At 43.5% G+C, this 24,107-nt stretch overlaps 1 protein-coding gene across 11 annotated transcripts in view; it reads left to right on the top strand.

The window, feature by feature from the left end:
- The window catches only part of LOC100551480 (A-type potassium channel modulatory protein KCNIP1), a 371,266-nt gene that overhangs the window by 322,600 nt on the left and 24,559 nt on the right, over positions 1-24,107 (top strand). The window contains exon 1 of one of the 11 annotated variants that reach the window (XM_085236511.1): positions 450-581. The exons of 8 other annotated variants lie outside the window; for them this stretch is intronic. In XM_085236511.1, coding sequence (XP_085092637.1) covers positions 575-581 — 7 coding nt within the window. In that variant the 5' untranslated portion in view covers positions 450-574. Of the gene's footprint in view, positions 1-449; positions 582-8,523; positions 8,663-18,152; positions 18,264-24,107 lie in introns of those variants that run through there. 2 more of the 11 variants (XM_010718876.3, XM_085236504.1) reach the window with 2 other exon arrangements.

Below are 24,107 nucleotides of genomic sequence, written 5' to 3'. Positions count from 1 at the left end.
TTGATTTTCAGCTTAATTTCCAAGTGCAAATCTGCTTGCTGAAAATCCCTGGCACCTTCACTTTCCCTACTGCTGATTTCCATGCATCTAGTTAACTTTTGATGTGCAGTCAGCATTTTACATTGCTTCTTGATCCCCTCATTTCTTGAAGAGGTAGTCTATGGGTTCTGTAGGCTGTTTGCTTTTTCCCCTTCTCTTTCCAACTCCCCAGTACAGACAGGCATGGGCTGTTGGTGTATTGTGGTGTGACAGCAATGTGAGCAGCAAGCTGGCTCCATCACCAAAGTCCAGCTTGCTTAGTAATTGAGTATTTAAAATACTTGCATAAGGGTAGAGGCTGGAAGGAGGGCATAAAGCTAAGCAATAGCCATGCATAAGCATCCTTTCTGTAGTTTGTCACATGCACCTGTATTATTGCTTATCATCAAGCCCTTGATTGGCCAGACCTCCACATTTCTATGAGTTTCAGCCCACTGTATTGGGCCCAGAAGCAGGGCTTATTGTGCTGCCACTAGAGGAGCAGGTGCACCACTGCTGTGAAGTAGAGGCAGTCTGAACTTCTGTGTTGACTGCTATGCAGAGTAAGTGATGTGAAACTGCTGCTACAGTCCTAATAGCTAGCACTGTGCTCACAGTCCTCCATAAGTTCTCCCTCTTCCCTTTTCTCTTTCTTGTTGCCTGTGTTGTACTTTATAAACTTGGTATTATTTTTAGAAAAACTTCTGTTCAAGGAGACATTCTCTATGAATTAACCTTTTTGTTCTTGATTTGCTTAATTGCAAAGTATTAATTGCTGAGTATTTTGCTGCTTGGGCTGGGTTTCCAAACACTTCAGGGATGATTTGAGATGATGAAGCATGTAAAACATATTCAGTTTTGTACTGTTCTGTAATTTTTTTTGTGAATATATTAGTCTGATCTCCTATTAGTCATTTTTTGTGATGCTTTCTTTTTCTGAATAATTATGCAAATAACCAATTAAATGAAGTCTCCTTTTAGGCCAGGGGGGAAATAGAAATACAAATTACTGATGATAAAAACTGAAATGCAAGTCTTGTGTAGATGATACAGTGAATATAGATCTTAGCCATGAGAACATTGAAAGGTATTTCCTCTTGCAACAGATCAATAAGTGAAAAATATAGGCTTGCTTAATAAGCCATGTGCTTGTGGCTAATTCATTGCTTGAGGCTATTTAAAAAGAAATTCAGAATGTCATGAAGAGTGGTAAGAAAACATTGATCAATATAACAGACAGGAGCAGCATTCCACAAGTGGAGAGGTGCGGTTCAGTGCTTAAGCTTGTAATGAGTATGTTTTAACCAAGGAAATGAGGTGATCCTTACTGGACAATATTTTACATCATTTTCATGTGAAATAAGATGGTAGTATTCCACTAGAGCAGCGAGGGATGGAAATGTACCAAGCTTACTTACTGACTTACTGTTCAGTTCACTACTTAAAAACTAAAGTGGGTGAGAAGAGTGGACTGGAGATCACCAGAGCTGTGATGATAACGTGGCTGACTAAGTTCTGTGCATTACTGCAGTTGGAGAGGTAATCCTACTCCTTATGTTCCCAGAACAATGGCAGCAATGAGCTGCTTGTCACTGCTGGGTTGACACTGGTGTCACAATCAGAACTGTGTCTTGTGGCACTCATTGTAGTTCGGTGGCTTTTCAGAGGGGCTGATGTCTTCCTGGCTTCTTACTTCTCCAAACTTGTGACTGACAAAACTCCCGCGGCTCCAAATTTGCATCTTTACTGCTCTTTCATGATTACTTGGATTCTGTTTCCCTTCTGACCAATGCTACATCTTACTAATCTCAAGGATGCAAACTGTACCACCCCTACTGCTATGTCCTCCTGGGCTGAATTGCATCTGAAGTCTGAGTATCCATCAAGTCCATGTGTGAAACATTCCCAAAGTGTATTTTCCCAGATGGTGATATTTTTAATCCTATTCTGCAGTCAGATCTACAACTTTCAGAGGTACAAACCAGAACCAACCTTGCTTACTGATTAGATGGAAGATAGCCCATCCATGCTTACTGATTAGACCACACTGGAAGATAGCCCAGTTGTTTTCTCCTCTGAAAGTGTTCTTTTACGTGTTTTACAGTCTGAACTTTGAAAGAAATAGACAACTAGAATCTAAACGTTCTGCGCCTTAGTTGAAAGTGCTTTGATGTAAGACAGAAGCTTGTGTTGTTGGCATTTAGTCTGGCATTTCCTGGGGTAACAAAAGGATCTTGGATGGCAGTAACGAACTGAAACAGCCTGCAGCCAAATGTCTTGGTCCATGCTCAGGATCTTTCTCTAAAGAACACGGTCTTGTCCCACTCAGTTTTGAGAGAGGTGAATCTTTTTCTGTCTCCTGAGTTGCATCTCCCGTAGTCAATATGGGTTGCTACAATAATGGAGCCACCTGAGACTCAGAGGAATAATACAAATAAATTTATTGAGAGCTTTCTAACAACAACTAATATTCTACTTGGAGGTAAAATTGGCTAATTTGCTAATAATAATTAATAAGCATTACAGTTAAGAGTACTTCAGCACAGGAGTGCTGAAAGTTCTAAGCCAATATTAGGTAATGGCTACTACAAAGTGTGAAAGTCCAGAGTGGTCGAGACTGCTCTTTGGAGTGACAGCTTCTGGCTTGGGGGATCTCAACAGGAACTCTTGGTCTTGTCTTCCAGGCCACCTGGATCTCAATCAGCAGAGATAAGAGGAAGTGGGGAGATAACAGCTTGTATCTTGCCTTCCCAGGCTACAGTGGTATTCATCTCCTAACTTCCTATGTCAAGTTGAAAATACTTGCTTCCAGGCCAAGTCTTCAGCTAGAAAACATTCCTGGGCATTCATTTTAGAAAGCAAACAGCTTCTGGCTCTGTCCAAAGGAATGCTTCCAAATGTAGAACTGTCTACAGAGTATTGCTGATTGTCTCACGTTGATTTGAGACAATGCATTCCTCAACAGAGCAGCCTGTATATTTTGACTGTGGGCAGAACTTGGACAGCTTGGAGGAAGGCCATTAAGATTGAAATAAGAAAAGATCTGGTCAGAAGGAGCATCTTGTCAGTTATTAGCAAGCTGATATAACGGTAAAATTCTTGCTGGTGAAGTGTTTGAATAGAAGAGTGCTCACTTCCAAGTATGGGCTTGAGGAAAGTGCTCAGCTGTGATGTGGAAGCCAGTGAAGGTCAGCTGGATGTGTGCTGATGCTGTGGTGCTGCTTCTGTATGGGAATACAGCCCCTGGTTCAATTAAAATGTCAGGTTTTACACTTCTGTGTGAGGTTTCAGAGTACATATAGCCTTAATTCAGTCCTTCCTAGATCTGTTGTTCACATCACATGGTTTCAGTGTTCCTTATTTTAGGCTTGAAACACTCTCTTGTGCTGTGCTGCCTTCTGACTTCCTGCTTCCTCTCACCTAATTTCTTCTCAGTGTGTGTCCTCAACTTTCATTGTCTGTTCGGAAAGTAGGACAAAGAAAAGTCTTCATGCCTTTTCCCAGCTCCTTTTATAGTGTAGCAGGCATCAGTAAGCAGCTGCCAGTGGTTCATCCAGCTGAAGCCAGCAGCACTGCAAACACAAGTGTGGTGCTGGAGAACTGCTTGGGTGGCTCCTGGGAGCAGCCAGTGTCCTGCAGTCCTGAGAGGCAGTTTGGTGTGGGCTGTGCTGCTGTGGTTCTGGTGGCTATGCTGGTTTGCTTATTTAAAAAAAAAAAAAAAAAAAAGTCAAGAGAAATAGGTGGAAAATAGTTAATAGGGAAAAAAGTAATGGAGCCTGTTGTGATTCCTGCCAGTGAAAGTAATGGCAGTTGCCACAATTTTGTTTCTTTTATCTGTGCTTTACTCCCACCAATGATGTGTATTATTCACCAGCGAGAAGAGTGCTCACCTCCTAGAATGAGCTCCAGGAATAGTTACATATTGCACTTACAATATGCTGCACAATTTCAGATGGTGTGCGTGTAAACTGTGGTTCAAGTTGTTTCTTCAAGGTTGCATGATTCCTTCATTAGTTGCTGGTTTCCCATGATTTGCTGCTGGCCAGGAGGCTTGCTGTAACTTCAGCCCCTCTTCTGGGGTCCTGAGCAAAGCCAAGTCCTCCAGTCAGTGGTTTGTGGTACTCTGTGGTGGGATGTGCTTGTCTGCTTCTGGCTGCGACCTATGGAAACGTCAGTAAGGCTGTATTTGATTTCTCTCTGGAAGCTGTTCCTGCACTTCCCAAAGCTGTTGAGGTGAATTGGGGTAACAGGCTGGGAACCACAAGGTCACGATAGTTGTTTTAGGGTGCTCCTGCTTCTCCATGTAGTTCCTCAGGCCTGTGACCTTCCAGCAAGTAGGGGAAAGCCCTCAGAGTGAAAGAAGTGGCTTATTCACGTGAGTCAGAAGAAATGAACCAAGGTGAAATGTTCTGATGGAGTTAAAGCTGTTTCTGTTATGGTAGAAGAATACATAGTGTATCAGGAGGGGTGTTCATCTGCTGCTTACTTCCCTGAGCTCACAAGGGAGGAAATAGCAGGCTGAGACCGGAGCTCCTTTGGTATCATCGGAACCAAACAAATGGGATATCTGTGGTTTGCCTAACGTTATGCAGAATGTCTCCCTAGTAACATAACAACTGCTAATTAGCCAGGACTTAGAAAAACACTGATGGACAGCTGCTGGAGAACACAAATGGCATACAAGGCCAAACTAATATGCAGGCAGAAAGGTCAGGGTGGAGTTAAAGTGGTTGCAAGCAGGTAGGGCATTGAGCCTGTTGTTTCCAGATGGCTGTTAGTTGAACTGATATAACTGGGATACCAGATCTGCCAATGACTGTGGTATAATTTTTTATCATGATCTACAGTTACCTTTCCACATGAGTTGCAGATGACACAAATTTCTTAGGGCTAGTCAGAGCCAGAGGAGTATAAGGGAAAAACCAAAGGGGTTTCACCACATATGGTGAAAGGGGCAGATGAACCAGTTGACCAAGCCAGGCTGATTAAAATCCTGATGCATTAATATCATTGTTTGGGTTTGGGTGTGTTAAAAATCACTTCCGAGAAACAGCTGGTTTTCATTTTGGTCTGCTTGGTTTAAAATGAAAACAGGCCCAAGACCTCCTCCCCCTCCCAACTTCATGAATGCAAATTGTATTGCAGAAGTATATATGGAGTAGTAAATTCATATTTTTGATGTTATAGCTACCTGCAGTAGTATGAATGATCTCATGATGTGTTTTTAAAATACAGCAGAAGTAGAAGAGCTTCAGATCTGCAGTAGAAATAGATTTATGGCCAAGTAACTGTGTGGGAAGGCTGTTCAGGACTGCCAAGTAGAGAAGGAAGATCCATAAACAAAGTTGTTTTAGAGATGCTTGAAATGAAGTACTGTACGGGAAGAATCAATCAGGTGTTCCTACTTATTCTTTATCTAGCACAAACACAAAGGAATATTCCATCAAAGTGACAAACTTTATATCTGGGGTTTTATACCAGGCTAATCATAGAAAAACCATTGGAGTTTTTTAACAGGTGTGAGTAATGAGAAACTTTTGTGCTGTTTTTGTTTTAAAATGGAGCAAGGAGATGAATCCTCCTCTTTGGAAAGTATAAATATAGTCCTAACAGCTCAGCCACGGAGAAGCATGCACTATGGGAAGGTTATTCTGTTCTGCTGTGTAGTTGAACCTTTATGTGAAACATCTTTCCCTAACCAATTTTAAAAGCTGACTGTAGATTACGTAGGTCATTGATATGAGCATCACTGCAATTCTTTTATGACCACAGAGTCCTTTTCATTATTTGTTGTTTTGATCACTGTGAAGTTCTTTATGTTCCCACAAGGGATGTGTGTTGTGCATATCCAGCATAAACCTTGTTCTCAGTTCATGGAGCCACTCAACCCCTCGTGCTATATGTCAGAGTTACGTATGCTAGGCATTAGGAAGAACTGATGCCTGCTGAACATACCTGTTTTCATTCCTCTTTATTACTTTGCAAAAATGAAGCTGCTTTACTGCTTCCTAGGAAGTATAAGTTTGTCCATATGCAACAAGACAGCACAGTTGCTGTTCTACAAAGCTTGTTTTCAATGGCAACACTTGAGTTTGTGCTGCTTTTGTGTGGTTCTACTTAAAACCATTTAGGCCTTTCAGTTACCCTGAGATTAGCAGGATGTATTTTATTGCAGGTTTTTTCCAATGTTTGGGAAACATTGATCCAAAAGCTGCTGCAGATCTGCAGAATGTCTCTAGGCTATAGAATATTTATTCCAAAGAACTCAAATTATGAGTTCAACTATTTGGCATTGATTCAACTGGGTTTTTCTTCTTTCCACGAGCAATTGAAATAAAACACCTCATAAGCTCTTAGTTAATATTTCTATCTCTTGTCAAATATTGGTGGAACTCTATTTCAGTGCAGATTTCTATTGGAGCACTCTACTGAGGATCCTTTATCCAATGTAAATCAGAATCGGTTCCTCTCAGCTCAGTACTGTGGTAGAGAATGAGTGCTGCTGTAAGTAATGGGCCAAGGTAGGAGGGAACCTTCTGATGAAAGATGCTGTCTTAGATCATATCTTAAAGTGATAAGAACACAGGGGTCCACAGAGTTTGTCAGCAGTAAGCATCTGTAGCCAGTTCTGTAGTCAGTCACTTGTGATTTGAATGATTAAATAGCAGCAGAAAGCTAATGAGATCTAATTACCCACCGTAATATCAGTGCGTGGCTGCTTAGCTGGAGGGATGGAGGAACCTCATGTTTTATCTGTTGGCACCCAACAGCAATTTCCAGAAGTCAGCACAATGCAGTGCTAACATGTCCCTGCAGAAGGAAATTCCAGTTCCTGGGTTGCTAACAGGCAGCTGATACTGGGCCAAATGACTGGAGGGAGGGAAGCTTTAGGAAATGAGGGGGAGGAAACAGCCTCTGCGCAGAGCTGCTGGCTGCAAGGTGATTGCCATAGAAACATGGTGGTCACTAGTGGAAGAAATCCCTCAGCATTCTCTCCCAACTGGCTGCAAACAACTGTAAGTGGCATCATAGCCAGCCCAGCAGTCGGGGAAATGACAGCCTAATGTGTTAGAAGCTACACAGTACAAAAAAAATTGTTTGGCTTAAAATGTTCATCAATAGAAATAACTGTTAGCGTGCTGCTGAGCTCTGAATAGGTAGAAGCCAGTGACAGAACCCTCATGAATAATGCAAGCGTGATCTTTTGGCTACCTGCATATAGAAACAAAGTTCAAATTCAATTAGTTTTCTGTACTTAATGACTCAAGTATGTATGAGTACTCTGCACCTCCAGCTTGACATTAATATGACCGTTTCTCGGCAATTGAGTGTGCAACTTGGTTCACATGATGTGCAGGATCCCTGTGAGGTTCTGGCCCAGATGTTACATTCAGTGGGAACTTAAGGCAGAGGGGCAGCAGGGTGCTGGGGCTGCAGCTGGCCCAGGGGGCTGGTGGCGTGGGGACAATGTGGGGAAAGTGACAGCCTTGGTCCTGTGCAATAAGAAAAACGTTGGCAGTCTCTGTCCTTCTGAAGATCCTACGTGGGATGTACCAGCATCTTCTACTTAAAAGTGTGCTTGAAAAATATGGCTTTTAATGGTGTTGTAGTCTTGCAACTCCTATCCTGATAAAACACCCATCCTGCCGAATACCTCCACAGATGAGTAAACAAGAGAAGCATGTAATTGACTTAACTTGAAAACAACCTGCAGTGTTACCCTATGCAAGCAGCCCCGTGAAATATTGTGAAGATGAGCACGTGTAAAGCACAGTAGTTCATCTTACTTAGCTACCTGCTGAGGCTGCTTGTTCCAGGCCAGCAGCGATCCTTCCCAGCACCTGCATGTGTGTTATGCTTCCCTGGGTGAGCTGCTGGGCAACAGCAAGCTTTTGGGTGCTCCTGGTGGGTGCCTGTGTGTCAGTGGAAGTGTTTGCTGTACCCCAGTATGTCGGAGTGGCACTGTGTGCATTCCTGCTTGTGGAGTAAGAGGAGGATTAAAAAAGGGAGACATTTTTCCATCCCTACAGTGTGCCATATTCTGTGAATACAGAAAAGACACTGGTGAAGAGGCTCAGAATTGCCAGGATTACCAAGAAAATCCCCAATGCAAAAAATTGACTGGTATCCCATGTACTTAAAGCAGTAAGCATCATGTGAGACACCAACTGTGGGTAGGAGCGCTGTGTTAAGTTGTGCTGGGAGAATATTCTCTTGAGAGAATTACCCTGAAGTGAAAGAAAATAAAACCATAGGTTACTGTGGGATGTTGAAATTGCTTGGATGTTTAAAAGACGAGAGAGGGGAGGGAAAAAAAAAAAAAGACAAGCAGGAGAGAGAGGGGAAGAGGAGAGCTGGGAAAAGGGGAGAGCACGAGAGACGGAGGGGAGTGTGAGGATAAGGGGAGAGAGGATCTGTGCCGTGCACTTGGCTGAGCATCGGGGAGGAAAGCTTCCAACAGAGGATTTCTCAGCTTTGGATGCCTGCCGGCTGTTTGCAGGCACATTAGCAGGTATCTGCGTGGTGCCCTGAAGGATGTGGGCTGAAGGCGAGTCGGAGGGACTGCAGACTCTGGGCATTGTGGTGGTGGTGTGCTCCTCTCTGAAACTTTTGCACTACCTCGGGCTCATTGACTTGTCGGACGGTAAGAGAGCTTCCCCAGTTTTGCAGCTCCTGTTTTGGGTGGGTTTCAGGGAAGGCACTGTGAGCAGCAGGTAGGCAGAGGGAGGAAAGTGTGTCTGTCGGTGTGCTGGCTTCTCAGGGTTGTCTTCATCTTTATTAGGAATCATACAGGCTGCCGAGAGGGAATTGGGCTTTGTGCTTTACTGGGGACTTCCGTTTGCTTTCAGTAGGTTATAACAGCCAGAGAGGATCTGAAGCTGTGATTTTTGCTTTGTGTGTCACCTTATCTCATTTTCTTAATTAGTTTTCCTTGCTAACTTTTTTCCTTTCTCGAAAGCAAATTTAATGCCAGCCTGGGAAAGAAAAATCTCTGTTGGGATAATAAAAGTATAGCTGACAATTTGGTGCATGAATACATATTTTTACCTGTAAAAATAAATAAAATAGTAAGTAAGAAATAAAAAAATCTACATCAAATTAAAGACGCAGTGGAAATAAATTCTGAATGTGAATCAGAAAAAACTTTGTGTTTGTTCCGGCCGCTTCAGTCAAAGAACCAGAAGCAAACCAACCTATTTTTTTTTTTTTTTTTTTTTTTTTTTTTAACTGCTTATGGAGAGGGGAGAGAGGTTTCTGTTTTCAAGTACTGAAGTGGAGAGTTTGGTCTCTTCATCTTTGCAGTGTAACAAACTTGAAGAAAAAGGCTTTTCCTGAGTGAGGCAAGCATACGTATGTCTGAAATTAAGTGAGCCATGGTGGTCGAATTATTTATTTGTAAGGGGATGGACGTGTCAGAATGTCACTGTGAGTTTCAAAAGAGAAGAACTTACTGATGAAACAAATGAGATTTTTTGTTTTTTAACCAAACTGACCCCCACAACTCGCTGTGTGTTCGTAGATCGCTCACTGTACCAAGTTTGTCCAGGAGAGCATCAGCCACGGTGAAATACAGGCAGAAATCCCTGTGCTACTTATTCATGTATCTCCAAGCATGGGTTAGCTGAGGCTGACAAAGGGTTGAATAAAAGTAGAGGTGATCTGTTTGGCTGGCTAATGGGAAAAGCAAGGAGAGGTGGAGTTCTTACCTTGCCACCGTGCCGTTGGTGCTGCCATGTAGTCATAGGGATCCTCCTGTGGGACTTGGGAAAAATGTGAAAACTGACCTCAATGCGAGCAGTTCTTATACTATGAGAGGATGCAAATTGTTATGTGTTTCTTATTACATGTGCTGGTATTCCCTATTATAGAACGGGTGTCATGGGAGCTTTTAGCTTACTCTTAGAGTGGCACTGGAGTTCAATTATGTAGTTACAAATAAATTAAGATATCTGGCAATGATAACTAATTCCAAATAACAGCAGCAGAAGTGCTGACCTTAAAAACTAGCCGTCAAGTCAAATGCTGAGGCAGTTGCATTGCTGCCTCTTTAACAGCACGGACACTTATATCCCTTCTTTCCAGATCTCATTACTATAATTCTGATGTCTGCTCTCTTCCGAGCAATTGCTTTCCCCTGAAGATTCTCCAGCGAAGTCAAATATGTGGCAGGTGGGAAAGTTGTCTGCTCACAGATGAAATGAGCAAAAGCGAGCAAATAATCCTAAATTACATTTGCTGAGCAGCTCGGGATGTGTGTGTTTGCAGTCATCAGTCAATCACTCGATCTATTCAAGTGTAGAAGGATTTAAGAATTTTCTCAGCTCCTTCTAAGGGCGCGCTGTAATAATTACTGATACGCAGAGTGCCTGATAGCTGCTGCTCTTATCTGACTGATCAGAGCATGACTATAAGCCTTCTGGGCTTTGAGTTTTTGCTGGAATTTTTTCTTGCTGCAGAATAGTTCATTTGGAGACCAAGACACATTTATTTGATATTCATTAAACTATACGATCTTGTTGTTTTTTTTTCCTTCTGACTCTTCACTTGTACTGGGAATTAATTACTTGTATAAGTAGTAATACTGACATAATACAAGTGCTTGTTAATGGAGTGCAATGCAGATTTCAATCACTAGGAAATCCTTAAAGATGGCGTTACACTCTTGTTCAATGGTCTGCAGGGCTGTAATTGGGAAGATACAGTGGGTGTTTATACTATCATAGAATTATAGAATGGCCTGGGTTGAAAAGGACCACAATGCTCACCTAGTTTCAACGCCCTGCTATGTGCAGTGACACCAACCAGCAGACCAGGCTGCCCAGAGCCACATCCAGCCTGGCCTGGAATGCCTCCAGGAATGGGGCATCCACAATTTACTATGCCATAAATACTTCTTGTGTGTTTATATTAACTAGAAATTATTTCTCCTCTTATTTCCAGAGATACAGGAGTTCTGTGTGCTGTCTCAGGGCTGTGTGTAGTAACACGAAGATGAGGTGTAGGAACCAGTATTAGTCCATCTTCTGGAGCTGGCTTAGTCAGGCAGTGCTCCTTTGTACTGCTCAGAAAAAGCTGAGTGCTAGTTCTTCATTTGTCTGACAGAGGAAGCAAGATGTGTGAAGAGGAAAGCAGTGTGGATAGAAGCTCAGGAGATGCAGAATTTCAGAAGTTGCTGGAGCTGAGTGTGTGTTTGCAAAGCCCCACTTTGGTAGTTACGTTCCAGAGGTGAGGCCTGGCTCTTGCAGATGCTTCATTTGAGGAATTAACAAAATGACTGAAATGAGACCTGTCAGTGGCAGTTTGCATCTCAGAGCAGAACCCTGTTGGGCATTTTTTAACAAAACATCAGGTGATAGAATATTTTTCTGATTTTTTTTCCCCCTTGATTTTTATGTCCCTCTTGAAATGCAGGTGTAACAAGGCTGTCTGAAACGACACCCTAAGGCTCTGCTGGAGGAGCTCGGATGAGATGAGATGTGCCTGCTGCAATGTCTGTGCTTTCCAGAACTTTCCATTAACGTGTTCTGTTTGCTTCAAACCAAGTGTTGGAGGTGGAATTGACATGCACTGAAACTTGCTTAGCTGAAGGGAAGTTCTTAAAAAGCATGGGACAAGTTTTTTATGATCTTAATAGGTATAGAAACATGGAAAACTCACTGCTTTTTATGCTGAGGTGTCATTGTTTTCTTTTTGGGTTCCGTGGCTTCTGGCTGTGGCCTCGCTGCTACTCAGTGCTGTGCTAGGAGCTGCTCGGTCTCACAAAGCTGGAAGCAGCTCCTGACACACAGCCATGTCCCAGGCAATGAGCTGAGTCAAAGATCTGTGTTCCTCAGTGCAGCAATACATCCACAAGCAATTGAAGTCATTACATGCCGTTTGGGAAAACATCTGGGGGAATTCTGTATTAACTTACAGCTGGGGAACAATAACCTTCCTTGTAATGCAAGAGTCAGTTCTGGCTGTACATCTGTTTTATGAGTTCAGCTCAGCTTCTTTGCTGACCATCCATCCTCCAGAGATGTTTAAAGCATTCATAAATCATCTTTCTTCAATTTAGAGAGATCCAGAGCAACTGCACACTGTTGGACTAGTTCAGCACTGACACAGTAACACCTACAGCAAGGTACCAAATCCTGAAGATAAATGGAATGAAATGCATCTTTGAGTGCATTGGTCCTCACAGTGTGTTTACATCAACTCTTTGAAAGGGTAGATAACAGCAGGAGAGGGGGAAATAGCTTTAAGTTAAGGAGGAAAGATTATTATTCACAACTACTTGGGGGGCTGAAATGAGAGGTGTTAAAGAAGTGCAGCTGATGCTTACAGCACATCTGCTCAGAAGCACGGGCTGGTGGGCACCTGGGCTTCCATGCTGTGTTCTGCAGTGCCCGGTTACTGCAGGATCCCATTGCTGCTGGTTTTTGTGGTGCAGCTCCTCCTGTTCCTGCCCTCAGGTATGAATTGCTGGCTTTTGCTAAGCAGAGGACACCTGATGGTAGGTGCTGGCTGGATCATGCTGCTTATGAGTGTTCTTTCCTCATGTTTTTCTGCAGTGTTCTATAGCGCTTCCCTACCTCAATGCTCTTTTATTTTTTTTTAGTCATGCAAGTACAGTGCAAATTAAGAACGTAAAAACATTCCCTTTTTGAATACTAGGGAATGAAAATGTTCGCGAAAGTTCCAGAGGAAATACCTCCATTACTTTATGCATCTGCCTCTGCAGCAGGGACTATAAAGCTTTTTTTATGGCAAAGGCAGAAACATGTAAAATCTGTAAAGGGACGTCTGCTTATATTTTTAAGGAAAAAGTGCTTAGCCTCAAGGATTGCATGGTCACACTTCTGAGTGCCTTGTTAGTGGTGTAGTGGAAGATAATGTGGTGCCATATACACACCGCTGCAGTGAGACTGCTTCTCCACCTGCTCAAGTAGAGTTGAAGACAAGGATGCTCAGGCATATATGCCTTCATAATTATTCAGCTTTTCTTTTAAAAAGTTGCTCAACTAGTAACTGTAGGTTGCCCTTTAGGAAATTCAGATATTTCAAGGAGCTTTCAGGGTGTCCCCTCTCATACTGAGCTCCCCTGTCTGCCCTTGTGTGCAGGGAGCTGCTGGCTCCCAGCTGAGGCTGTGGTGAACTTGGTTTGCTGTGTGTTATTTTCCATTTCCCTGCCTGGTGGCATTTGCTAGTGCCTGAGGAGTCTCTCCAGATTAGCTCTGACAGCCGCCTCTGTGGCTTTCCTCAGCTTCAGCCTTGCTAAGGAGAAGGCAAGAGTTTGACATGGTGGATTAATTGCAGTCATTCTGCTCCCCAAGGAATTTAATTTGAGTTGTTTGTGCCATTGCCACACCAGCACTGTAGCAGTTAGCATCTAGCACTCCTTCAGACAATCAGTTCCAGCCTGTAGCTCACAGGGGTTTGTTTAGCAGCAGAGATTGTGCCACAACCCCCCAGATCCATGGAGTGATGCAGTTGTTAGAAGCTGTAATTACTCATGGCTGTGTTTGCAAGAGCATGCTGCCCTGCTCAAGCTTGGATGTTTATCATAGCTGTCCTACTGCTGACCTTTCTGGTGAAACAAATTTCTTATTTGTTCACAATGTTGTAAAGCTTCACACTTCCTTGCTCCTCGTTTAGCTTTGTGTCTGTGTGAGTAGAACTGCTGTGTGCATTTGTGGCTCTGCATGCCATCTCCTTATGGTTTCACAGCTTGGCTGTGGCACTCAGATTGGTTAGCACCTACATCAGGTACGTATGGTCTCCACTGCAGTTGCAGCTGTTGCTGCCCTTGCAGGGCTCTGCCTGGGCTCCCTTGCAGTACAGCTGTATAAAACCCTTTCTTTTGCACCTTGTCCTCATGTCCCTTGGCTGCTTGTCACAAAGTTGTTAGTGTTCTACAGAGCTGAGCTGGAGGTTGTGCTCTTTCAAGTCTCTGCCCTGCGCCAGTCCCACCCTCCCAGATGGCTGAAGGCTGCTGCTCTTGCTTGAATTTCTATGATTAATACCTTAATTGCACTTCTGTTATCGCTTGCACTGTCTCCCATTCTGGAGGGGAGAGTTAAGTACTTACAAGTGGAAAATGGCAGATTATCGTGTCCCCCAACCTGTCAAGACATTTATTGAAAAGATGATTATAGGTACTGCGAAACACAATCATTTCTACAGAAAATTGTATCTTACAAATTCCCTGTCAGTAGTATTTCTGGGATTGTTTTAACCTTTTCCAACGAGGAAAGCAAGCAAAACTACCTCCACAGTATTGGATCTGATGTAGAGGTTAGCAGCTTTTTCCACATTGATTTTTTTTCTGTTTTCTAACCAGTTCTCAGCAAAAATCATGCGATGCTTCTATAGAAACACATTTCTTCAGGGATACTGAATCATGCTGAAACTGGGAAACCTGACAACCTTTCTTGACCAATTCAATTACTTAAAAGCATTTCCTTTGCGAGTTTAAAGTTGGATCAGTGGGTACAAATATCCTATATTAAATGCCTTCCAGCTATCTTTGGGCCTTTTCCTCATGTTTTCATGGTGATCACTGCTGTTTGGCCAGGAGGCTGACTGCACGTTGGCCATGCCTAGATCAAGGGATGACCCCAGTGGGGTCCTACTTGATCCCATTCTCCTGTTTTGCTGCTGAAGCCCTGGCAGCTGCCAGCTGCCATGCACCTCACCGGCTGTTTCACAGACCGCTTTTCCCCCAGTTTTCAAAGGAGATGGCTATCGGAGGCAATGCCAGAAGTGTTATTTTATTTCACTCTGATTGTGTTCTTGTACAAACCAGCAGCCTCTGTTGTTTATGAGATCCTAAGTGTAATATGGAAAAAACTACATCGTCCTGTAATGGTTCTCTCTCCTTTAGCTGCTTGCTATTTGCAAGACAAAGTGGAATATCCTGCCTTTGCTGTTTTCATTTTTTCTTCCTCCTTGCGTCATGTTCTAGCTTTAATTGCTGATGTAACTTCTAAGTTATACAGTGGTTCAGCTCTTACTTCTTGTTCATGCATTTTTCATGTATGACTGTGAGGAGAAAATACACACTGCCCATCCCGAACTTCTGACAGCTAACTGTAGGGCAACTGGAATACTGAGATGATGAGAATGCCCTTCCTCCTCCTTTGTGCAACAGAATCATGCCCCCTGTGTGTACAATTCCTGCCAAAGTAACCTACTTTGTAGGCATTCAATCTGAGCTCTATAAAATTTCATGGGACATCAACAGGAATGTAATACATCCTTCACAAAAGCAGCGATCTTTGATTTTTATTTTTATTTTTTTCCCCCCCTTCAGCGTTAACAGTTCAGAATTAAAGGTTTTATTTCTTTCTTGTGTGCAGCATGGGGTGAGCTGCTGTCTTTGGGAAGCATCTCAGCACCACTGGGCCCTTCTTCAATAGTGAGCATTGCAGAGCGAAGCAGTGCTGGCATTGTGCTAATCTGCAGCAACACAGAGGCTAACAAACTTTGAATTCATTCTTATTTATATTACCACAAAAAGTGTGCATCAGAGCACAATGGTGAAAGACTAAGAGTTGAATTAAGACTGATAAAACAGCAATGACTTGCCATTCCATGACTTGTGTGGTGCTGTTAGCTCCCCATGTACATAAAAATGCAATGGCATGTGAGTGCTGTACCTACTTACGTTTCCTCCCTTCCATCTGGCCTGTCTCCTTTTAGACTCCTTCCTTAAATTGATCACCTTTTGGCTGGGTGGAAGGATTTGGAAAGAGATTGATATGCTGTAGTCTATTTAGAATGATGTTCAATAAGATAGCATAATACTTAGTGGATATCCTCAGTTTCGTTTCAAGGATTTTTGTTTAGTTTCTTTCTTCTTAAAGGTAAAATGCATTGATAACAAGCTGCTTCAGAGATTTCCAAAGAGAAGGGTTTTAGGCTTTATTTAAACAGCGTTTTCTAAACAAAATGGTGACATCATTAAAGATGTGTCATTGGGGGGGAGGGAGGATGACAACTTATATCCAATCTAACTCCCCCGTTTTAGTCTGACACCATTTCCCCTTGTCCTGTCACAGCAGACCCCACTAAAGAGTCTATCCTCTTTTTTCCTACAGCCCCTTTAGATACTGACAGGTCACTATCAAGTCACCTCACAGCCTTTTCTTCTCCAGGCTGCCCAGCCCCAGCTCAGCCTGTCCTCACACAGAGGTGTTCCATCCCTTGGATCATTTTTGTGGTCCTCCTCTGGATGCGCTCCAGCAAGTCCACATCTCTCATATTTTGTCCCTTCCCCTTTGAGACAAAGCTTTCTCTGATGGATTTTGGAATAAAGAGCTATTTGCATCATGTGGGATTCAGGCAGGCGTGTGTATCACTTGTGTGCACACTTGTGCTGCATGGACATCATTTCCAGAACAATGTAACGAAAAAGCAGCAAACAAAAGCTTCTGAAGGTTAAAGCAAGAGACTGTAAGTATAACCTGGACTTCATCTTCTTAGGAAGCTTCTATTCCAAATACCACAGCATCCGAGTTGTATAGCATCAGCTGATGAGAGATTGTCCAATTTCTGTATGTATTTACTAATCATCAGGTAGAGGGTAGATGAAATACTTCACGAAGCACATCCTCACCAGTGCATCCAGTTAAAATGCACCGGTGAGTTAGTGACAGGTGTTGGAAAAAGTGTATCTTGATGTGTGCTCACAGGCTTGACTTCCTTGCAGTAAGAGCTTTCAAGGGACTAGAAATGGATGAGTGTTGAGCTACTTTGGTGAAGGTGCTGAGAGGCCTGTGGGCTGCTTCTGGAATGGATGTAGAGCACCAGTGTAAGGGCTTTGTCAGGCATGGATTTGGTGGCACCACATCTGTACAAACGTCCTCTTGCAAAAGTGTCCTTTTGGCAGAATTGGCTGTGAAGAAGGGTGTAGAGTATTTCTGAAGGGGTTGAAGTGTTGGCTGGTTTCATCCTGGAAGGATTGACATATCCCAGTTCTTTCAGTTCACTACTGAAGATGCCGTCATTTCTCTCTTGCAGCTGAGTAATTGCTTGTATGCAGTAACAACACGCTGATTTTCTGAAGGTGTGTTTCAGAAGTAACTTGGTATGGGTAGTGATGGTACAGTACTGCGTTCTGTCTGTTCTGATGGATGCCATGCTATAACTCCTTTCTGCACAGCAGGCATTGGAGCAGCACAAGGACTGCGTTGGTAGAGGAGGGCTCAGACAGTTTCACACACCTGCAGTGGGTGTTCAGCTTAACGTCTGATGGGGCATACAGCAGAAAGGTTGGCTGGTTGGTGGAATTCAGGGTGAGGTGGGAAAGAGCTGCATTTCAGTCCTTTCTGGCTGCTGGGCAGCTTGCTGTGAGCTCCGTCATGTCAGTAAGGTGAAGATCAATTCCTAACTCAGATCTGTACCTGCTGAAAGTTTTTGTGAGTTTTTCTTTTCCATTCTGCAAACACAGAGCTTACGTAACATCTACTGGTTTGATGGTTTTATTTAGCAGTGGTGAAGCGTTCTTGGAACACTTATTTATGTGCCTGTTTCTTTCCTTGATATCAACACTTGCAGAAGCAACGGTCAAAATAAAAGGGATCTTATCTTTGCAAAGCCAGTAGTGAATAATACCTCACAGGGAGCAGTTCTTAAATTCTGTTGGTGTCAAATATGTTTCTGCATTTCCACTGAGCTGTGAGATGCCATTCTGAGCTTTCCTTGTGGAACTGAAACATAATAGAATTTGGGGGAAGCGTGGCAGCTACCTGGGCTGCGTACAGCACAAAGGAACCTCGTGTTCTGTTGTGAGTTAACGTACAAATAATTGAACAACTCTGTATATCCTTCAGCAGGATGTGATAACATTAACATATGTATCTATGTCTGGCTAGAATTAGTCTCGGTTTTTCCATTCCCCTCTCCCATTTCTAATCTTTTTTTGCTGAAAATTTAATTCATATCCCAATAACTCCATAACGATGTAAATAATTTATGTACACCAATTAGCTGACTGGAAGATGCCAAAAGCCATTCATTTCATCAACCCTAAAATTGTACCTTGGAAATTAAATCAAAGCACTCTGCGGTATTAGAATTGTTATGAACTTAAGATGGTTAATAGCATAGAAAATGGATTTTGTGTTGCTCTGCTTTTATGGACTGCAGGATCACTTGGAAACACACTATGCACAGAGGCCTCATGCTTCTTGGGTGCCACAGGACCTCTCCATTTAGGCGTGTCTGTGGTCAGAGAGCTGCTGAGCACAAGGATTCATGTGGTGGGTTACCAACTCCTCATTTTGCTGCTCTTCAGAGATCAGTAATAGAAATTTGAGTAGGAAAAGATATTGTCTTGTTTGAAAGCTTGCTTTGCATGTCATTGATGTTGATGCTAGTTGAGCTCTTGTGACTTTTTCATGTTTCTGGCTTACAGTAGTGAGAAAAGAACCTGTCTCCTTTGGCTGAGGGGACCAGCTGGGGTAGTGCTGATAGTAACAGAGCTCCAGCTGACACTGTCCAGTGAAGTTCCAGATATCCAGCTGATTGTCATATTCTGTTGCTTTCTCAACCATTTAACCTCCTGCTCATGTTTGCTTCAAGCCTTGGGGTGCTCACAGTGTGTGGCACGGAGTGAAGTGGCCCCTTAGTGCTGTTACTGGGAGCTGTAATGGCTGAAGTTGCAGTTGACTTTGGAGCATCAGTCTGTCTGAATAACTGACACTGCTTTGCACGAAACTTTTTGTTTAATACAAATTCTCGGAGGAAGTATTTACCTTAGTTCACTCCAAGATGTGAGATAGAGAGGAAGATGGAAGGAAGGTGCTCAGTGATGTTTCCAGCTGTATATTCGGTTTGATTTTCTCTGTACTCCTAATGGAATCTCATGTTTTGTTTCATCCTTGTAGATTGTGGAGTGGGGGGTGGGAATCTAACTGAAGCATCTTGGAATGGTGTGGGTTTTATGTTTATTTGTGTTAAAGCCTTACTTGTATCTTCCTTTGACAAAAAGGGAAATAATTTGCACTGTGTGGCAGGTTTGGGCCATTTATCTGTCAGTGGTCACATCTGGGCTGTGTGGTTAACTAAATGCAAATGTATTAATTATAATAAGGAATGAGGAAATGAAATGCATTCTGTCTCAGAGATCCGGGCTGGCCATGGTGATTAATGATCATCATTGCAGCAGCAATCTAAACACAGCTCTGCATGCCACACGGTAATTGCCTTGTGCTGTAGTATTGTGCACTAAGATTCGTTACAAAGGTTTCTGTGCTTTGATGGCTGTGCTGCACGCTGTATCAGTGGGAACATGGCTGAAATTCACACACGGGGTCCATAATTTATTGATGTGCCATGAACCTGAGCTGTTCTCCATAGGGAAAGGAGAAAAAGTACTTCAGGAGGAGAAAAAAAGAAAAGAAAGCAACTGTAAAAGAGCTCCTGCCCAGCGAGTGCTGGTTATTAATTTATTAGTCCACTGTACAGGCTTATTTTGGTGTGAAGCTAGGCGGGTTGTCTGATCTTGCAGAAGGTGTTTGGATGTACGAGTTCAGCTCTGGCTGATTGCAGGGAAGCCAGACAAGAAACCAGCAACTTCTGGGTCATAGAGTTAGTTCCTACATTAATAGTGCATTTTGGCTTTTGTAATGCCTGGTGGCAGCTGAGACCTGAATGCTGCACAGGAACAGGCTGAGATGAAGAAGCTGTGCTGGTTTTCTCTGCCTCTGAGGCTGTGGGGCAGGCTGGGCACAGCAGGTGGGCTGTGGGGCTGGGCTGCGTGCAGAGCCCCTCCTGCAGTGTAGGGGTCTGTGCCTTCCCTGCAGTGATCCCTGTGCCGGATTAGTTCAGCCAATCAAATAAGTACTTTCTTAGTGGAGGGCATAAGTCTGTCTTGTGTAATGTAACGGAATCCGAGGGTTGTAAATCTCTCTAAAAATTTGCTTTATTACATAGCTGTTGCACTGGGAACTTTGAGTACCTCTGCAAGATACGACTTCTACCAAACCCTGAAGTTCAGATGACCAAAGTGCACACACGAGCTTAATACAGCCAGACATCTAAAATAAAATACATGTGGTAAGAGCTTGTAACTGCATTAAGTGAGATGGCAGCAGTGTCTGCTGCCTTGGGATGAGGAAGGAGCCCTGTTCTGAGCCATCTGTGCTGTGGGCAGGAGCATGGAGGTGGCAGCCCACTTCCTCTCTAAATACTTGTGTGTTTTTGTTTTGGGTTTGTTTGTTTGTTTTTCCAGTCTTGCCAATGCATTGCAAATAGAAATAATTCAATTTTTAGATATAGCTGGGATTATTTTCCTGACTGAGGCTTGGTATTCTCTGTGTATTCCAAGTCCTTTAAGGTTGGCTTGGCCTGCTGGCTGCTCACCTGGCTGACACCCAGTAGTACATCTGCCATTGGGAAGAAATCCTCACCAACCTTTCTGCTTGTTAGAGGTGCACTGTTAGCATACGTGGGAAGCAGATGTTCTGTATGCATCCAAGAGGGAAAGATGAGATGAGAATTTGCCTTTGTTTTCATACAAGAAATTAACAGAAAGAACAGATGCTAGTTTGTGGATTTAAAAAATATATATTTTTCCTTTTTCCTCTGCTTCTTTGGTATCTTAAAGTGATGTTATGAGGCTCTTTAAACCAGTTTCATTACAGTTAATTCTCCCTCTCCTCAGGCAGCTGCAGCTTTGCGTGACACATTTTTATTACACCCACAAGCTTTTCACTTGCTAATAAATAATGGTGGTAGAATTTTTTTTAAATGAGATAAATATGGTCTTTCACTGCAACAGAAAGGAAAAATAACTTTTTTCTCCGTGCATCTCTAAATTATAAAAACAAGTGCTGTTTTCATTACTTAATTCAAAAGGCACATGGCGAGGTCACAAGGATAAGGATCCTCGACTCGTACCATTAACAGTAACATAGAGCACCGTGATACAAAAGGTGCCTGAAATCTCATTTGTTGGGAATCCCGTAAGTGGAATCCTAAAGCAATTTGTAATGCAGTCAGTTGCTCTGGCAGCTGAAGGTCTGGCTCCTGACACGATGCCGTGCAGACCATGGTAGGGCTGAGATGCTGTATGCAGCCATGAGGGAGTGCTGCCTTCAGCTGGGAGCGTGGCATGAGGCTGAGAGATGGAACTTGCAGAAAGCCTGCATGGGTTTAGAGGGTGGGTCCCTGCACTGACCCCTGGGGCGGCTGTTGTGATGACTTGGCTTGCTTGGGATGCTGAAACCTGCTGCGCTTCACTGTTTGTCCAAGCTGTCCAAATTCTCATGCTGGTGCTGATCACTTTCTCACCAACAGGAGCCATCCCCCTGACACCCATGTTTGCCTCATTGTCTCCTCGCTTTCAAAAACCTGCAAGAGAGCTATTCTCAGCTGGCGTGGTTTTAAATCTAGAATCATTTCACTTAACTTGGATGATTTACATCAGTACAGGGAGACATTTCTTTTGGCTGAGGATCATCCTTGAGAATTTCAGGGGAAGGCTGCTTTCCTTGAAGAAATGGAGTTGGAGAAGCTCATAATTGGGAAGGGATAGCTATTTAAATAGTCAATATAAATGGGGCATAATTAACATTATCTTAATCCCTCTCCCATGGTTCTTAAATCCACACATGGGAAGCTCAAACTGAGGATGCATGTCCAAATGTATCTTGATTAAGTCCTAATTAACTACTCAAGTAGTTAATCCTCCTCTTAAAAGGAGACTTCACAGCACACAGAGGTAAAAAACATTCATTTGTCCATTTGATGTCCGCTGGGCTCTCTGATGGCAGCACTCCTTGATCCTGCTGGGTGAGTGGTGCAATGGGGACGGAGGGTTGGAGCCACGGGGCTGCAGCTGTTCCCATAGCTCTGTCCCCTGTCTGCTTTTATGCACCACCGACAGGAGGGACAGGTGAAGGTGCCAATCCTGTGCCCAGCAGGGCAGCATGCCGTGTCCCCATGGCTCAGGGCAGAAGGAGGGCAGCTGGCCATGGGGCAGACCTGGCAGTGTGCAGCCTCCCCTTGTGCCGCTCTGTGCCTTCACGGCTCTAATTCTGCTTTCCCATTATTCTGGGATTAGGCCAAAGCTTTATTACATTTCTTGCAGATGATTAAATGGGGAATTGAAATTGCAAGAGGAAATCTAAAGCATTCAGAATGGGGAAATTTTCCTTCTTTAATCTTCGCTTGAAATACTGTAGTCAGAAGAAGTGAACTGTTTCTGCCTACCTACAGCAAAAAGGAGGAGCACGGGTTGGAGCTGGATCAGCTGCCATCAGCACTCAGATCTCGGTTCCCTATTCCTTTTGCTGGTAGTCCTGTGGCACATGGATGTCAGTGCCCAGAGCAGAACGGGGAGAGCTGATGGGCTCTGTATTTGGGTGCTCCTGGGCTAGTAGTGGGATATGAGCTCAATGCTGATGGCATGTCCATCAAAACCTGTTCTTTGCGTCTTGCCCTGTTGCAGTGCTCTGCTCACACAGAACGGATGAGAGCTGCTCAGCATTTACATCTCAGACAGAATACCCTCATTTAATCCTGGTGATATATGTTGTTGGTTTTTTTTAACTGTTCTTTGCAATGCTTTCCTATCTTTGTTTCTCACCCACTTGTGGTTTAATGTGTGACTCCATTAAAACAGGATGAAATAAATCAAATTATGGGATCTAATATATTGTTTTCATGGCTTCTCTGAAATCAAGTCACTGATAAAGTGTGCACTTGAGCACCATTTGCTCTAAAGGACTGTTTTCCAAATCCTGCTCATGCTGCTAGCTGTCTCCCATCCCTCACAGGCATGACAGTTCCCAGTCCTGGATGCACATCTGTGTTGCTAAACAAAAGCAATCAGAGTCAGCATGAAAATTTAATAAGCTGCATTCTGGCATTGGTCATGTTCTCAAGCGTGTGTTTGTTTTCTGGCTGCCCAAGTTCCTCAGGCAGTGTCAACCAGAATAGCACTGGTGTTTAGAGGCACTGCTGTATGGAGCAGCAGGATGCAGTGCTGGTGGCACTGTGAGTGCAGACTGGAGCTCTGAACTTGCCAGTATTCCCAGGGCGGTTGAGCAAAGGCATGATCCAGTCTGGGAAGCTGTAAACCTCGTGGCCTTCCCTTTCCAGCTGGGAACGAACGTGCTTCAGCAGCAGTTTCTCAGACAAATCAGTGGAATTTTTATTTTTTTTTTATTTGATGGTAAACATCAAATAATTGGGTACTTGAACTGCATGGTGACTTGTCAAGTGCACGGTTGTTCTGGGCAGGGTGTGTGCTGAGAGACTGTCTTACAGCGTGGTGAGCCCTGCTGCCCTTCTTATCCTTCCTGCAGCACAGTTCACTGATGTAGTGGCAAATTTGAAGGTTACCAGCACTGCCAGCTGAGCTGATGTCTGGGAGTGAGTAAGAACAGCCCTTCTCCTGAGCCTTGCCTGCCTGGTCTGCTCAGGCTGTAGCTCTGCCTGCTGCTGGGCTGTTCTGCTTGGTGCAAGGTGCTGCTGTTGGGGTATGGTGGCAGTGCTCGAGCTGCCCTCACAGCCAGGGGCTTGGCTCACACCATTGTATTCATCTTCCTCATCTTCCTCCTGTCTGCTCAGCGCTCAAAGTCTGCAGCATCAAGGGTAGATGTTCAAAAAATCCCCTCTGAGGGGGAAAGCAGATTGGCGTTAAGACTGCAGTTAAACCCTGCATGCATGAATGCGCAAATAAAACATTTCTGCTATGGTAACCCAAGGATAGCACGTCCTTGGATTAGGACTGAACTAATTACTATTTGATTGCTTGATTCTCCCACATTATGTATTCATTGATTGCTGTTGATCCAAAAGCCTTTTTCTAAGTGAAAGCTGGTGCAAACCAGTGCTCATGGAAATCAGCACGGTAATAAATCAGGGACTGGGAGCGTCTGATTTGCTTTTCAATGAGGAAAAGAAACATTGGCAGCAATAATTCTTCTCAGAGAGAATGTCCATTCGTAATGCATTGTCTTGACTCATCAGAGGCTTTTTGATGAATAACCTCTTACTAAAAAACAATCTTTTACATTCAGTTGCTTCAGTTATAATTCAGAACTCTCCTATGACTACTTCATTTATTAAATGCCCTCCGAAGAGCTTTTGCAGTA

This window comes from Meleagris gallopavo, chromosome 15, assembly GCF_905368555.1.
Source record: "Meleagris gallopavo chromosome 15, MGAL_WU_HG_1.1, whole genome shotgun sequence".
In the NCBI taxonomy this organism is placed as follows: domain Eukaryota; kingdom Metazoa; phylum Chordata; class Aves; order Galliformes; family Phasianidae; genus Meleagris; species Meleagris gallopavo.
This window is presented reverse-complemented; position numbering and strand designations above follow the sequence as displayed.